Source organism: Betta splendens, chromosome 1 (assembly GCF_900634795.4).
Source record: "Betta splendens chromosome 1, fBetSpl5.4, whole genome shotgun sequence".
In the NCBI taxonomy this organism is placed as follows: Eukaryota; Metazoa; Chordata; class Actinopteri; order Anabantiformes; family Osphronemidae; genus Betta; species Betta splendens.
The window spans coordinates 8,312,201-8,328,410 of record NC_040881.3 but is presented as its reverse complement, the minus strand read 5'-3'; the positions used below and the strand labels follow the sequence as shown (position 1 = coordinate 8,328,410).

The window sequence follows — 16,210 nt, the reverse complement described above, 5'->3', positions numbered from 1 at the left end:
GTAAAGCCTCCAACAGAAGGCGCGTTCACACAGCAGAATCTCAGCTGGAGCTTCAGAGATGGAGAGAAGCATCATCCTCCTCCTTCTTTGCGCGGCTGCTGCGGGTCAGATAAGACAACACGTCTTCATTCCAACGCCGATGACGTGGTCCGATGCTCGGGCTCACTGCAGACGACATTACACTGACCTCTCCTTCGTGGTCAGCCAGAGCGATCAAGAGCAGCTCATAGAAGCTGCAGGTGCCAGCTGTCCCAGAGGATGGATCGGGCTGCACCGTCGCCCCGGCATCGGTACCGGCTGGATGTGGTCCGGAGGAGCTGACGTCACGTACCAGAACTGGGCCTATGGTCAACCGGGTCCTTATCTGAATATGAAAAATGCTGGATTTGTCAAGAATAATGGAAAATGGAACGATGGCTATGAAGACGCCCTCCTGCCTTTTTACTGCATCAATACAACCGCTTTGGAGGCGACTGGGAGTGGGTGAACGGTTCCCCGCTGGTCAGCCGTAGCCGTATCCCAGAGGATTCAAACTGTCCAACCAGCCACTGTGCCGCTTTCACCAGAGACGAAGGCTGGAAGAACTGGGACTGCAACGGCGTCTGTAGCTACGAGAGTTAGACTAATACGTCTGGTAACTTAGTGAATGGCATCAAACCTATGACGGCTTCCAACATATCTGATGTGTAAGCTCTTATATACCTTAGGCTGTGGTTGTGAGCATCTACAGTAGTAGCATCTGCATCTGCATCTCTTTGTCTTTTCAGTTTTATTAAGTTCAATAAATGCATGTTAATCTTTGTGTGTGTGTTGATGGATTCTTTTCAGGAAACACGTAATTCAATATAACGTCAACGACATATATCATAATAAAGTGAGATGGACCCAGTTGTCAGCAGTGGATGAGTGTAATCAGATTTGCCTCATTCCTCCCATTCCTTGATGATGGTCACGTTCATTGTGTTGCCGTAGTGATTTTTGCACCCACTGATCTCATCCTGTGACTTATTTCACCCAACAAGGGGTTAAATAATTCATCCAGTTGCTTTTTAAAGCGAGCGTATGTAAACATTCGTCTCCCACTTCGGCGCCAACTCAACCGTGAACACAGTGCGCTTTCAAAGGAAACCGAAGGCAGAGGCCGCATCCGCAACAACCCTGTGACTGGAGCAACGCCACTGCAGCAAAGCACTGAGAAATAAAAAAAAAGGGCCTCAGCCGGAGCTTCAGAGCGAACGGCCTTAACGAGCGCGACTTCATTCCGACGCCCAGCGTACAGCATGAAAACACGCATTCATGCTGCGACCTTGTGACAAGGTTGAGGCAGGATTAGCACAAGAATAGAAGTATCTGGACGACCGTGGCCCGTGCTGCTGCTTTTCATGCATGCATGTATGTTTAGACAGTCGCTCTGTAGACAACTGGCTCCTTCCTCGCGTTTTTAAGGGCTGCTGTGAAGTGTCTGTGGATTCTGTGGGTTTAAAGCGGAGGCTGCGTGCTGTGATTCAGGCCCGTGTGGGCCGGTCTAGACCGGGCCGCTCCTGGCTGCATTCTACGGCGCTAGCGGAGTGGTTGGAACCTCGCGCTCAGTGTTGTTTCTGCGTTTACACGAGTGGCTCGTTTCTCTCCTTGGCTGCTAGATCGACCGTGAACGTATTTTTGCTGGCGCACACAAACCAAAGCATATGCAAAGTCACCTCCGGGACAAGCAAAGGGCCTGAAAACGCACCCCGGCGGAGGAGAAGCACGTCCGACGAGCGTATTTTTGGCTCCGCTAATTACCTTGCGTGTCGGAGCTTCCCTTTGTTCCCTGAGTTCAAAGTTGGAAGTGTTTTCTGTCTGTGCGAGTCTAATACGAGAAGGCGCGTCAACATAAGGCCCTGCTGTAAAAGTCTGCAGTGTTGTGGGAAACCGAGCGGGGTGGCGCGTGGACTGGGTTTGTGTGAGCCAGGCTCAACGCTGGAGTGACTATTTATAAGAGTGTTTTTCTCCAGTGTGGTTTTCTGCCTTAAATACAACCTGATCTCAGTGTCACTGGCCGTTAACGAAGTTCCCTTCAAAGTTTAAACAGAGGTGAGAGCCGCATTGTCAGCAGCTCAGACAGCGAGGGAGTCAGGAGTTGTTTTACTAAATACTGATGATGTGTTTGATTAGATTTGTCTCTCTGTGCACTAAGGCACAGCAGAGCATCATTTGCTTGTGTATACAAACCAAACCACATGCAAAGACATATTCATGACACCCTTCAGACTTAAGCAAAGCCTCCAACAGAAGGCGCGTTCACACAGCAGGATCTCAGCTGGAGCCTCAGAGATGGAGAGAAGCATCATCCTCCTCCTTCTTTGCGCGGCTGCTGCGGGTCAGATAAGACAACACGTCTTCATTCCAACGCCGATGACGTGGTCCGATGCTCGGGCTCACTGCAGACAACATTACACTGACCTCTCCTTCGTGGTCAGCCAGAGCGATCAAGAGCAGCTCATAGAAGCTGCAGGTGACAGCTGTCCCAAAGGACGGATCGGGCTGCACCGTCACCCCGGCACCGCTACCGGCTGGATGTGGTCCGGAGGAGCTGACGTCACGTACCAGAACTGGGCCTATGGTCAACCAGACCACTCTGGGAAGCATGTGGCATTAGTCAAGTATAATGGAAGATGGGAAACCGGCGCTGAAAACGACACCTTACCCTTTTACTGCACGGTGACGAGGAGGATGCTCTGGGAGGAGGCCCTGGACTTCTGCCGGAGTCAGGAGAGCGATCTGCCCAGTCTGCTCTCTGAGGCAGAGCTCAGACAGTCCCAGGCCATGATCCAGCCGGTCAGCGCTGCTGAGCCGGTCTGGATCGGCCTGCGATACCTGAACGGCTGGATGTGGGTGAATGGAAGGCCCCTGGTGTACAACGCCTGGCCTCCGGGAGACCGGGAGCACGCGTGCCCCGGTCCAAAACGCTGCGGAGCTTTGAATAAAACCGAAGGATGGAGAAACTGGGACTGTAAGGACAGGCTGAACTTCATCTGCATCTGATTCAGATCACTATGTCTTGGGAATTACTTTAAATGGCTTGATAGTATAAAATCTATCACTACTGATAGTGACAAGCAACTAATACAATTACAGCTTTTTTGATGAATTAAGAATAATACTTTATCCTATAGAATACTAGTTTAATATGTAACTCAATGCAAGAATGAGTTAAAATATTAGATGATGTTAGTTTTTTGACCTGTTTGGAAATATCCTGAATAAAACCTACGTACAATGTAGTTACCTCAGTAAATTCCTTGCTGGAACTTGTTGGACATGTTGCAGTTTCTCCTCCCAGCCACCAGATGTCCTCACTTCACCTGGACGTCTGCGCTTCATCCCTCAACCTCCATGTTCGCTTTCCTTTGGCTCCATTTGAACGTCCTGCCTCATCGTGATGTCCTTTCCTCCTGTGGTGGTTCTCCTTCTTCCCTCATGCCTTCCACTTTATTACCCAGTCAATAAATTAAAAATTTACGAACTTATACCAGAACACAACAACGCAGGGAGGAGAAAGAGAAGAGCTGCAGGAGAGGGATGGAATCACCAATGGTTCTTTCAGGTTTGAATGGATGCATAAACACATATATTATTACATTTGGAGACACTGGAGACACACACCGTTGTGGTTCCAGGCCATTTCATGGTTCAACACCATGCAACGCATTTACTGTAGCAGAACGTGTCTATGAGGTATTGCCTCATCTTAAAAAAGCAGATACGGTGAATGTGTGTGTGTGTGTGTGTTTTGCTTCAGGCTGCTGCCTCCTTAAACTGCTCCACTGTGTGGAACTGGCTGCTTTCTGCCTCATTTTAAATGACACAAACACTATCAGTCACACACGTATGCACATTTGTTTACATGAGCTAATGAGTTAGTTCATAATGAATGTTCCCAAGTGTTCTGGGCGACAGTGACTGCAGCCATGATCAAAGTTGGACGATGGACTATGCATGGCCTCCATGAGTGAAATCTGATAAGTTTCCACCTTCTGAAACCTTTCGACTTCACCAAGCAGACATGTAAAGGTGTTATTCCCTCTCCCGCTCGAGAAGGTGCATGTACCTGTCAGGAAGGACGTTCGGAGCAACTCCAAGGGAATTCCCCTCCACAGCTCTGGAGGAGACAGACGTGGGGCTGAGAGGAGCCATCTATCTTCATAAGACCCTCATTCTTCTGGGGTCGACGCGAACACCGGAGGAGGAAGCTGAGGGAAGGAGGAAATGAAAATGAAATGTTCTTTTCCTCCCGTGTGGGAATGGAAGCATCCAGCAGCTGCCCAAAGGTTAGTCCACCCCCGGATGAGCAGGATATTTAGGCCTGCAGGTCTAAGTGCTGCTACTCTACCTGGGAGACGCTTCATCCTCCTGTCAGTCCTCTCTGTGACGGGAGACAAGAGCACGCTCCGAATGAACCCCGGTTCAAAGCGGATGCTCTCTGCTGTCACAGTCCGGGGAGACGGGAGAGGGAGACGGAGCGAAGCCTGTGGGGAAGTGACACCGGGGCTTTTATTGGAGTCACATGTTGTTTTATTCAAATGGGTGGAGCACAAAGACGGTTCTAATAGAGAATCCCCTTCACCCACGCACAGTCTGTTTGAAAGTGTTTAATAATCAATAAAGCGGGTGAGAAATGGAAGCAGTTAAGTTGACTTTGGTTTTTCTCCCATCGCTTTCTCTGAAGGTGGACGTTTATGTCTATACCGCAGTGTTTGTCTCCATCTAGCGGAGGGTGGAAATAAAATCATTTTTATGAAGCACATTATGGGCTAGAAAACCTTTTACTTGAGTGTTAATGGAGTTGATTCAGTTTCAGTTTCAACGTGTGTGTTTTTTTTTTACTTACCGTTTTTAACCTTCCACCAGGGGGAGAGGTTGGTTCACCTACACGTCCCCTCCTCCTGTTTCCCCAGCGGCTCCTGCTCTCTTATGTAACCGGTTGGGTTCGGCCCGTATCCCGTTACAGCCATAATATTGTGCGAGGCGCGCGGCGTGCGGCTTATGCACGCGATCGCGGCCCCGCGCTGGGCTTTCCCACCGCCTCCCGCTCGTCCCAAGCAGCGCGGTTACAGTTACCGGCGCCTCCCTCTCACTTCACACGCGCATGATGGGATTCCCGCGTGCGGAGCCCCCTCCCCTGCTGCAGCGGTGGAGCCGCCTGCATCGCACCTTTTATTGCACACGTTCCCATTTAGACGCGTAGTCCGGGGTTGCTTGCGACTCCTTTACGTCTCACCGTGTGTTTACTGTATGTGTTTTGTTGATCCCTGTGTCATGTGGGGGGCTTCACGTGACTCTTAAAGTGGTCCAGGCTGAAATAGCAGCGGCCTGCTCTGTGTGGATTAATGCCTCCCGGCTGCTTCCCAGAGAGGCGCTCTCACTCCTCCCCCTGAGAAAACAAACGGTCTCACCATGAAACACCTGCTGCCTCCACCGCCCTGCTCCTTCTCCACCTCCACGCCTTTGTTTTCTCTCTCTCTCTCTCTCGCTCTCTGCCTTTATTCCCGTGGTTGTTTTACTGTTTTCATTCATCGGGGTGTTTCCCGTAAAGCAGCGGCGATGTATCAAGGACTAAAGCTTCTATATCGTTACTACAGCATCTCAGTCCACGTCACCGCCGATGTCCTACCTGTTATTTTCTTTTGTTATTTTACCTATTATTTTACCTCTATCAGACGGATCCTCTCGTTCAGCATCTGTTGTAAACATGATTGCAGAAGAGTCACAGGACTGTGGGGACTCCACGTGTACAATGACCACTGAAGGATTAAAATAGACAGGCCATCATAGCTACAGCACAGTGTGGCTGACAGCGTCATGAGGTGGTTTCCTTTTTCAGATTTAGAGCAATGACTCCAGACCAACAGATGACTTCCAGACACTTTCCATTATTGCCAAAGTCTATTCAACAAAAGGAAACTGTGATTGAAGATTGTAACTGCTTTGACATCCTGCTAATTGACACCTCTTTGGACCTCAAGTTGAAATTCTAGCGGCTTCCAAACTCAAATTTGACACTCAGAAACAACCTCCTGGCCTTTTATGTGCCTGATTTATCACATAATACCAGTAAACGGGTGTGTCTGCAAGAAAACGGGCGTAGCTCCTGAGCGGTTACAGCTACACCTTTGTCAAATCCCTTGAATTAATGCCACTTAAACCCCTTGTCCTCACAAGGAGCTGGATGCTGGAGTGATTCCCAGCCGTCACTGGACAGGAAGTAGACAAACATTCACGCTCACGCCTCAGAGACGCAAACCCACCTTAGGGCTGTGACAGTTCTAACCACAACACCACTTACAGTAATATGTCAATATCCAAGGAGTGTCCGGGAAATTTCCCCGTACCTCAGATAATTACACCCCATGTGAGGTATTTACTGTAGCTTTTTAGGAGTCTGTGCCAGAGCGTTGCAGGTACATATGAACGTTTATAGCAGGACCTTGACATTTAAGCCTCTGCCTATCACATTTCTCCCATCAAAAGAGGCCTCTGTGTTAGTACAGGTGTGGCTGGGAGCCTGTGGTTGTGAAGGAGGACAGCAGAAAAAAAAAGCAAGGATCAAGCATCACAGAAGCGGACCTTAAAACAACAATCCTACGACACTTTACCCGTGGACCATTATTTCCAAGGGATCAGAGCCTCGCCATCCCATCAGTGTTCGCACTATGTGGCTGAATTCAGAGAGCACAACAATCAAATCCGATCAAGCGTGAAAACCACGGAGGTCTGTCGCGGACACCAGCAAACAGAGGTGCATTCACTTTCTCCGACAACTGCTATTATCTTGTTTTATAAACACAACTTTAATTTTCCACCCTGGTACCGTGACTGCTCTGGAATAACAGCGGGACTTCCTCCCCTCTGATTTTCCCAGAAGTGTGGGTCTTATTAATGGTACCGCGCTGTCTGGCCCAGATGAATGTATTTACTTAGTGTAAGAAGAGCGCTGGGCAGAGGAGAAAAAATGTACCTACGTGTGACTTCAAAGCGGCCGCTACGCTTTTAGAATTCGTGCCATTAAAAAAATATGAAGTTGTTCTGGGATTTTTATGAATGGCTGCATTGATTCCAAAATACGCCCACCAATCAGCAAGGTGGTCTGGTGAAACCACGCCCCACGGAATGCCTGGACCGGTGTTCGCGCGCTGATTGGCTAAACTGATGAAGGTGGGCGGGGTCTGTGAAGGGCTGATGGTGGGTATAAAAAAAGTTTAGACAGCGTATCTCGTCAGAAAAACGAAGGCGTAAGTCTGAAAAGAGACTCGGTGTCAGACCAACCATTTTACAGCGGAGGATACATTTAAGATATATTTTCTATTTATTTTGTTTTGCTTTAGCTTGTCACTGGCTAATCATGGCATTCCGGATCTGTTTGACTGTCCTGACAACTGCCGTCATCGCACAGGTAACAGGTTGCTCTCTGCAGTGAGAGTTGTGTGTGAGCAAAGTCTGCTTGTACCTCAACATTAGGTTTTCTTTCACGTGGAATCTGTTTATGTGATGTAATGCGTTTTTAGAAAGGCATCACATTTTCCTTGAAAATATTTTTTCAGCATTTAGTGCATCCGCTTTATTGTAGGTTGCTAAAAATAATAAATAAGAATAATGTGGAAACCCTTTTTAATAAAAATGAAGTGGTGGTAAATTTAGGTGGGGTTATGTTTTTTTTTAGCTATGATTTAATGATAATATACACATTTCTTCTTAAGCGTGTCTACTCACGTCCACCTTTCAAGACCAGTGACATGTTGATTCCTACAAAGTGGAACAAGTTGGCTCTGGAGCTCAGCTATGACTCAAATCACACGTTACAAAGCCTGAGCTGTCTAGACAGGGAGCGTGTTGGGTCCTAAGTTCTTCAGAGTTAATACACAACTCTGACATGCACTGTCCACCACTGATGATGTCCCCGGCTCCGTGGCCTACAGGTTGTCATCACGGGAAATCTTTGTCTCTAGTTTTGACATTTTTCTCTCATAAGATCTAAAAACCGATGTTCTATCACCCAGAACCTCAGTGGTTTGGGTCTTGTCTGACGGCGTCCCCTCCCGTCGTCCCTCCAGGTGACCGCTCGCTGCCCAGCGGCGTGCCACTGCCCGTCGACCCCCCCGCTTTGCCCGGCTGGTGTGAGCGCTGTGCTGGACGGATGTGGCTGTTGCAAGGTGTGTGCGGCACAGCTGAACCAGGACTGCAGCGCCGCGAGGCCGTGCGACCACCACAAAGGGCTGGAGTGTAATTATGGCAATGATGTGAGCGTGGCCTGGGGCATCTGTCGAGGTGAGAGAGGAGGAATGGCTTCTTCTATACAGTATTAGCACAACTGCTTTGTGGAGAGTATTAAAATACTTATATGTATATCTGAGATACTCACATTGTTTAATGCTATTAATGCCAAAGGATTCCTGTTTCCAGTCAAAGAAATTGGTGTTAATTTAAACAGTTTCCCATGAAGTCAAAGTTTTCAGTAATGATCATGTAAACGTGCACATCCTGAAACAGGAGACAGGGTATTTAAACAAGTATAAGAGGTTTTATGAGCAGCAGGAGATAAAAATATACTTTCCATCTGGACCATGCCAGTGTTGGCCCGCAAACTATATATAGCTGTTTCTTCCATGCTTTGGAGACTAGGAGTCTCACTGACATTCTGATGTTTGCTGTTGAGCATGTTTTATTGTGGTCAGGAGAAACGACAGCTTCATTTCAGCTGCCAGCGTAAACAGTTTGAGGAAATTCTCCCAAACACAGATGAAGATATTCTCAGAGGCTCTGTCATTTGTGGCCTTCTGTAGTCAGAGATTAACCCGATCGGTTACAACAGCCAGTCTGTGTATTTGTCCGATCATCAGGTGAAGTCTGAGTAACGGGTGTCTTTTGCAGCCAAATCGGAGGGACGCACGTGCGAGTACAACGGCAGGATCTACCAGAACGGCGAGAGCTTCCGCGCCGGCTGCAAACACCAGTGCAGCTGCATCGACGGCGCCGTTGGCTGCGCTCCGCTCTGCGACAGCCGGCTGCCGCCGGCGTCGCCCGCCTGCCCCAACCCGCGGCCGGTCCGGGTCCCTGGACAGTGCTGCCTCAGCGTGCACTGCCACAAAGGCACCTGGGGCCTCGCACCGCGTCCGGTTAGTAGCGCTTAACAGTATCTCTGCTATGGCTGATACTGTAAGTAATGGTGATGATATATGATGATGATATCCCTGTGGCAAAAATACAGTAGATATGACTGTCTAGTTGCATGTCTGATCCCAGGTGCCTCCACAACAACACCAGCCCAGACCTCATGGCCGTCCTGAACCACAGCACCTTGACAACGACCTGGATCTGGCTGACAAACGTGAAGAGGTCACGTCCAGCGTCTGGGAGGAGGAACGCAGTTACAAACATCTGGCCAGTGAGTTGAACAGATGTTTCTCAGTCATCCAGGCCATGTTTATGTTTATGGTGGCAGGTTTAGGAACCCTGTGGTTTTTAATTGTTACATAATGTTATTGCTTTATTAACTTATTTAGCGTGGAGCCGCCTGAGAAAGAAGAAGTGTCCCGTTCAGACGACTAACTGGTCCCAGTGCTCCCGCAGCTGTGGGATGGGCGTTTCGTCTCGCATCACCAACAAGAACCCCCAGTGCAAACCGGAGAGGGAGACGAGGCTCTGCACCGTTCGCCCGTGTCGCACCCCAACTCACGACGCCAAGGTGAAGTAGAGCGATCTGAACTAAAACGGAGGCAGACGGACAGTGAGCGGAGGTCAGATAATCGCACTGCACGCTATCGAACCTCTTATGGAAATAATCTGTTGCACAAACAAGCCCGGAGGCCGGCTGATAACATTATCAATAAGGAATTATTTCTTATCTCGCTCCAAGTTTGACAAGGCTGGGTAAAACAATACCGGATCTTTTACGCTCCGCTTCCTTATTTCCCTATTTTACGTGAGGGCAGAGGCTGAAACTGTCACAGCAGCACTGCAAACAATGAAAAAAAATGTTCTCAGGCATTGAGCAAATTCACTAAAATCATCTTTAGCCCAAGCTTAAGATAATTGCCCAAGCTGTGTTTTCATGGAGCTTCAGATCCAGTGGGAACTGAGCAGTGCTCATGTGTTTTTGTGGCAGGCAGGCGCCTTTTTTAAATAGAGCCCCCCCCACACACACACACCACCACCACCCTCAGCATTCATGCCAAGTGACTGTCCATAGCGAGCGACGGTCCAAGCAAATGTGTCTATATTAATCCTCCATGTTGGACACACTGACGGAGCGCTTTCTCTCCGTTAAAAGCTCTGGTGCCAAGCGGGATCATCAGTGTCAGTGTGGTTTACAGCAAAGGGCCGTGAAACGTTAGATACGTGCTAAATCTTAAAATTAATCACCTACATCTAAAACGATTCCCTCTCTTAATCCTTGTTTTGGCAAAACAAGGATTAAGTAAAAAAAAAAACCCTCTTAATGTGAAACTGAGTTTGAGTGCGAAGCTGATTTAATCTGCTATAAAAGGAAGGAGCAGATAAAAGTCATAGCGTTCGTTTTATATGTTTTTTGTAATAACGCTTGTTTTCGCTCCTTTCTCTTCCTGCAGCCGCACAAATGGAGCACGCGGTCCGCGACGCGGCGGTCCGCGGAGCCCGCGCGCCTGCCGTACGGCGAGTGCGAGAGCGCGCGCCTCTTCCGGCCCAGCTACTGCGGCGCGTGCGCGCGCGGCGGCTGCAGCCTGCCGCGGCGCACGCGCACCGCGCCCGTGACCTTCGTGTGCCCGGACGGCGGGCGCTTCCAGAGGTCCGTCATGTTCATCCAGTCGTGCAAATGCAGCGACGACTGCGGCCTCCTGAACGAAGTGGCCCTGCCGCCGCAGCACTGGATGCACGGCGACACGCACAAGTTCACCGACTAGCACGGAGGAGACCTTGTTCCTCTCAATACGATGAGTTTTACCTTCTTGACGACGAGGAGCCATTTCCGTCGTGTGGCTCTAAGTGAGTGAAGCCCAGCTTCCGGTTCATTAACCCCTATTAGAATCTGTGTGACCGAAGTGGACTCTACACTCGCCTGGCTGTTCGAAAAGACATGGGACCCGAGCACGAGCCCTGCGGCACGGACGTCCCTCATTTCTGCAGCGGCTGCTGGATCACGTGGAGGGTTTTCGAAAAAACACAAGAGCACTTTACAGTGAACTAAAACTACACCAGCGTGGCAACAACAATACGCCGCGATGGTAATGACTGTGGCGAGCAGCAAGAATTTCTTTTGCAGCTTAATAGAATATATGGGCAGTTTTCAACATGATGGAAAAATCTGCACATCGTACGCTTATAAAAACTGAGCCTTGAGCTTTTTTGTGCCAAAGTGATTTTGAACATTTTCCATCTAACCCACAATTAAATTATATCGAAGTGAAACAACTATTAGCAACAAACGGACCAATGCCAAGACTTTTCCCCTGATTTCCTTTAAAGCTTAAATAAGCTTTAAATGTAGCTTAAAGAATTGTCTTACAGAGATGTCTCATTTTCCTTTATGTCCATCCTTTTTATGTTTATCCTTTTCTGGAGCTTGAGAAACTACAGTGCTGCTGTCACAAGTTTCATCTATGTGAAATGTGGCTAATGAGCTCAAGTTTCATGAGGTTGTATTTTAACTCCTTGTTCAGTTTCAGCCAAGTACAATGGCGCCCCCTGCCTGTAAAAACAATCACCTACAGCCAAAAGTGTTGAATGTTTTACAAAACTCTAATGATTTTTGTTTTAATGTGACGCTGGATCTACATGCGCACAAGAAACTCCAACACCATCAAATGAGATATAAAAAAGTTTATTAACCAAAACAAGAGATCCATGGCTTTTACAAGGAAAACACTAAAACAAGCTCCCGGCAAAGACATGATAAAATACAAAACCTATATGAACTTGCAAACAAATGGTGTGGGGGGGGGGGTGTTTAAAGTAAAAGGCCGAGCTTTTTTTTTTTCTTGCTTCCACCTAAATACAACAATGGTCACACACAAATCTTCATTGGAACACAACTCAGGCTCATCTGGACTTTTCAACTGTGAAGAAGAGAGCAGGATCAATAAGTGCAGAAAATATTCTGTACCGTCATACTTGACCAAGCAATTCAATGCATGTACGTTGTCATAGCCACTAAGGTGCTTTTTAGCTCAATTTTAGATACTTGTTTGTTGTCAAACAAGCAAACAACTGGAGTATATACACACATGTGGAAACTGGATAATTCAAAAACTGTCAGCAGGCGACTGGTAGACATGAACTAACTGGGCGACTGGCCAATGGTATGGCAGCTAAACAAAAACTTACTGTAGGAGGAAATGTCAATCTCCTCTGGTAGCTCTGCTACATTGACCTCGAAGCGGTCTTGAACCTCATTCAGGGTCTTGGCGTCTGTCTCATCTGACACGAACGTGATGGCCAGGCCTTTGGTACCAAACCTGCCGGCGCGGGCCACCTGGATCACAAAACAAAGTTAGGGATTTTCTTGAAGAAAACAGGGTCGCAAAAATAATTTCATAACTGTGGAATTATATTCTAGCTGGACTGACTCTGTGAAGATACGTGTCAGAATCCTCTGGCATGTCGTAGTTGAAGACAATGTTGACTCGCTCAATGTCCATGCCTCGGCCAAACAGGTTGGTTGCAACCAAAATCCGCCGCTGGAAGTCTTTAAACTGCTGGTACCGGGATAACCTGCAAGAGGAATGAGCACCAGCCCAATTTACAAATTATGTGATGTATATGAACAAAACTGGCTGCAAATTCAGTGAAGAAAAGCACTAAAACTGAAGAGGAAAAGAAAGGCAGCATGTACCTCTCCTCTTGTGCCATGCCCCTGTGAATGGCAATGGCAGGGAAGTTCTGCTCCACCAGCAGCTGGGACAGAGCCACACAGCGATGCACTGATTTCACAAAGATCACCACCTAATAGAAACCAAGATGCTAGAATGATTTAACTGGGCAGGTTAAAGTTACTGAATATCTTCAAAATGACTAAAATCGTAAAACATAACAGATTCTGCCTCATTGTTTCAAATGATCAAATACTCCACCTGGTTGAACTCAAGAACATCAAGCAGATCGAACAGTTTTCGATTCTTCTCGCTGTCCTTTAACTTGCAGTAATACTGCTGAAGTCCGTGAAGTGTCAGCTTGGTCTCGTCATCCACAAACACCTCCATAGGCTGCAAAACATGAGCACGGAGTGTAAGGTTAGTTTCACACATTCACCCATGTCTGCAGGCCACATGTGAGTTTTAGTTTAGTGTTACGCAGGGACACTTAGCCCTGGCTACGAAGAGCTGTGAGTCAAACCACTGAAACACCATCAGATAAATCACAGGTTCAGCAGCTCAACTGGAATCAAGATTAGATTAACTTTATTTATCTCACAGTGGGGAAGTTTGATTGTCAGAGCAGCCACAAGGAAACAGCAAGATGAAGAAACAGAAGTTAGGAGTCTTGCATCAGTAGAAGTAATTTCTCTCCGCTTAAATCTAACAAAACTATTTAATGAACCACAGTAAGTTCATTCTGAAATAACAATAAACCTCAGTAATAACTCACATCCTGCATGAACTTGCGGCAGACAGGGCGGATCTCCTTGCTTAAAGTTGCACTGAACATCATGACTTGCTTCTCATGGGGTGTCAGTCTGAAGATTTCCTGGACGTCACGTCTCATGTCTGAGGAAATTAAAAACAAATAGCAATCCCAAAATGAAATCCTGTAAATCTACCTTTGTTATTTAGCAAAAATCCACCCCAACACGTCTGTCCCTCACTCACCCAGCTGTTCCAGCATCTTATCACACTCGTCAAGCACAAAGTGTTTAATGTTCTTCACACTGAGGGTCTTGTTGCGAATGAGGGCCAGAGTACGTCCTGGAGTTCCGACGACAATGTGAGGACAGTTCTTCTTCAGGACTTCCTCATCTTTTTTGATGGCCAGGCCTCCAAAGAACACGGACACCTTGACAGTGGGCATGTATTTGGAAAAGCGCTCGTACTCTTTGCTGATCTGGAAGGCCAGCTCTCGTGTGTGGCACATCACAAGGACAGACACCTATGATACAAGAAATTCCAATTGTTATAGCAACTACTGAATATTATGGAGTGTGGGTTTTTTAAACTTAACACATTTGACACTTCAACAACATATACCAGAGAAACATACAAAGAAATATCATCTAAAATCACAAAAGGATGATGAATAAGCTAGAATAACAGAACCAACCCACCTGACCATCCACAGGTTCTATCTGCTGTAGGGTAGCTAGCACAAACACTGCTGTCTTTCCCATACCAGACTTGGCCTGACACAAGATGTCCATGCCCAGGATAGCTTGAGGAATACACTCATGTTGAACTGGGAAAAAAAAAACGATTTTTTTTATCTTCATTTTCATTTATCAAAACAAGGATGGAATATAGGAATTTGTGTCAAACTTTCATTCACCTTCTGAGGGATGCTCAAAACCACAATCGACAATGGAGCGGAGCAGCTCTGGTTTCAGGAGAAAGTCTCTGAAGCCGGAGCTGTGGATGGATACGTAGGACCCCTTCACCTCCTTCTTGTTTGCTGGGATCCCACTCTCGGGGGCCCCCTGGGGCTCATCGTCCTCCTCATAGTCCAGAAGTTCATTATCAACGTCGTTCTCGGTCATCTATAAATACAGCGTGTAAATCGGTGTCTCACACAAGGTCTTCACAGTCTCGTACTTTTTGAAAACGTAAACGCTAATCAGCTGAAGGGGGTGGGGGCAGCTCGGAGCAAGGTCGAAGCATCGTCCGAAGCATCGTCCGGCTAACATTAGCAGGCCGCAAAAGGGGAACGAAATTAAAAACTTGGGAAAATTCCAATCTATGTTTAATGTCCCGGTTTTTCCCTCACCGTGAAAAGTGGTAATTTCAAATTATTACCATGCAACTACTGCGCTGACTTAAACTTGCGACCGGTGCGTCACCCTGCTAACACAACGCTAATAAACAATGGACTCCTCTTCATTCAAACCGGCTAACATTCGTTAGCAAAGTAGCCGCTAACAGCCGAATGAGACTCGCGAATTACTTTTAACGCTACTGCTGCATTTCAAAGTACCATTAGATGTGTGGACGAGCTGTCGAAGAACAAAACCAGTTACTTAATACATGTAGGCGGTCAAAGCTAACTGTTGAAGTAAGTCGAAAATTTGCACTTTTAGGACGATGCTAATTTGAATGCTGCTAGCATGTTAGCTACCCAAAGCAACTCTCATAACATGACGCTTACAAAGGAGGATAACGCACTAAAACACGATCCGTCCACAACACCCAAATACACCAAAATTTTGCTGAAGAGATATAGCAAACACACACGCCCTGCACCGAAAACTTACGTTGCTGTGATGTTTCCCGTCCCGGCCGATGTAAATGTGCGTGTGTTACTTGCAAGCTAGCGAGTAGTCACCGAACACTGGGTGCACATGCATGCGACGTTCAGGAACACCTGGTCCAACCTTGGCTTTCGATGCGATATGAACCAGAGTCTGTGAGAAAACACGTTTTTGTATGTCAAATCTAGGAACAACTCTAGCAATAACAATATTTTAAATTCTTGATCAAGTTTAATATCTGATCTAGTGGCCAGAGCTTTTACAAAGACTTTATCATTAAATGATCTAGAATTTTTTTACATCTGTTGCTAATTTCAATATAAAACCACGCGATCAGAATTTTTTAATTGACCTATAAACAGATGTTCTCATTATTTATACTCATGTCGGTTTTACAGATTCTGGTGAATAGTTTCATTACAGTTAGAAGCGTGTGTGTGAAAATTAGAAAATTTGAGAAAATCATGAAGGCAACAGTCGCTGGACAGCTGCGTCTGTAGAAGCACAGTCGAATGGATGGATGAATTGTCAGTCTGCATTATGGCTTAGTCTATGCTTGTCCTTCGACCTTACACTTTTACACTGTCATAATAAAGAGGGCCTGTTATGTACATTCATATCCCAGCTAGATCACATGTCTCTGTCTGCATTCTTTTCCTCTGTTTCAGTGTCACAAAGCCCCAACTGCACAATTCTGCGGGGGCTATGTGAGATTGTTACTCATTTAATATCTGACTGTATATGACTGTCCAGTATTTTTTGTCAGGAGAAAACCTCAAGTAGAGATGTCTGATTCTCAAAATTTTT

General features: G+C 46.9%; 3 protein-coding genes across 3 annotated transcripts; 2 read left to right on the top strand and 1 right to left on the bottom strand.

The window, feature by feature from the left end:
* Positions 1-1,842: 1,842 nt before the first annotated feature.
* On the top strand, positions 1,843-3,538 carry LOC114859846 (macrophage mannose receptor 1-like). Its single transcript, XM_029157880.2, has one exon. It carries the CDS (start codon positions 2,236-2,238, stop codon positions 3,022-3,024), a length of 789 nt encoding a protein of 262 aa, XP_029013713.1. The 5' UTR covers positions 1,843-2,235; the 3' UTR covers positions 3,025-3,538.
* A 3,697-nt stretch (positions 3,539-7,235) lies between these two features.
* si:ch211-106h11.3 (CCN family member 1) lies at positions 7,236-11,849 on the top strand. The gene is made up of 6 exons (XM_029135630.2): positions 7,236-7,432; positions 8,091-8,304; positions 8,908-9,152; positions 9,280-9,421; positions 9,540-9,721; positions 10,605-11,849. Exons 1-6 carry the CDS (start codon positions 7,382-7,384, stop codon positions 10,914-10,916), a joined length of 1,146 nt encoding a protein of 381 aa, XP_028991463.1. The 5' UTR covers positions 7,236-7,381; the 3' UTR covers positions 10,917-11,849.
* LOC114846486 (ATP-dependent RNA helicase DDX39A) lies at positions 11,818-15,594 on the bottom strand. The gene is made up of 10 exons (XM_029135532.3): positions 15,407-15,594; positions 14,488-14,695; positions 14,270-14,397; positions 13,818-14,094; positions 13,597-13,715; positions 13,083-13,214; positions 12,845-12,954; positions 12,579-12,723; positions 12,337-12,484; positions 11,818-12,068 (listed from the first exon to the last, which is right to left on the bottom strand). The coding sequence occupies exons 2-10, from the start codon at positions 14,693-14,695 to the stop codon at positions 12,052-12,054; spliced, it is 1,284 nt and encodes a 427-aa protein (XP_028991365.1). The 5' UTR covers positions 15,407-15,594; the 3' UTR covers positions 11,818-12,051.
* Positions 15,595-16,210: the final 616 nt, after the last annotated feature.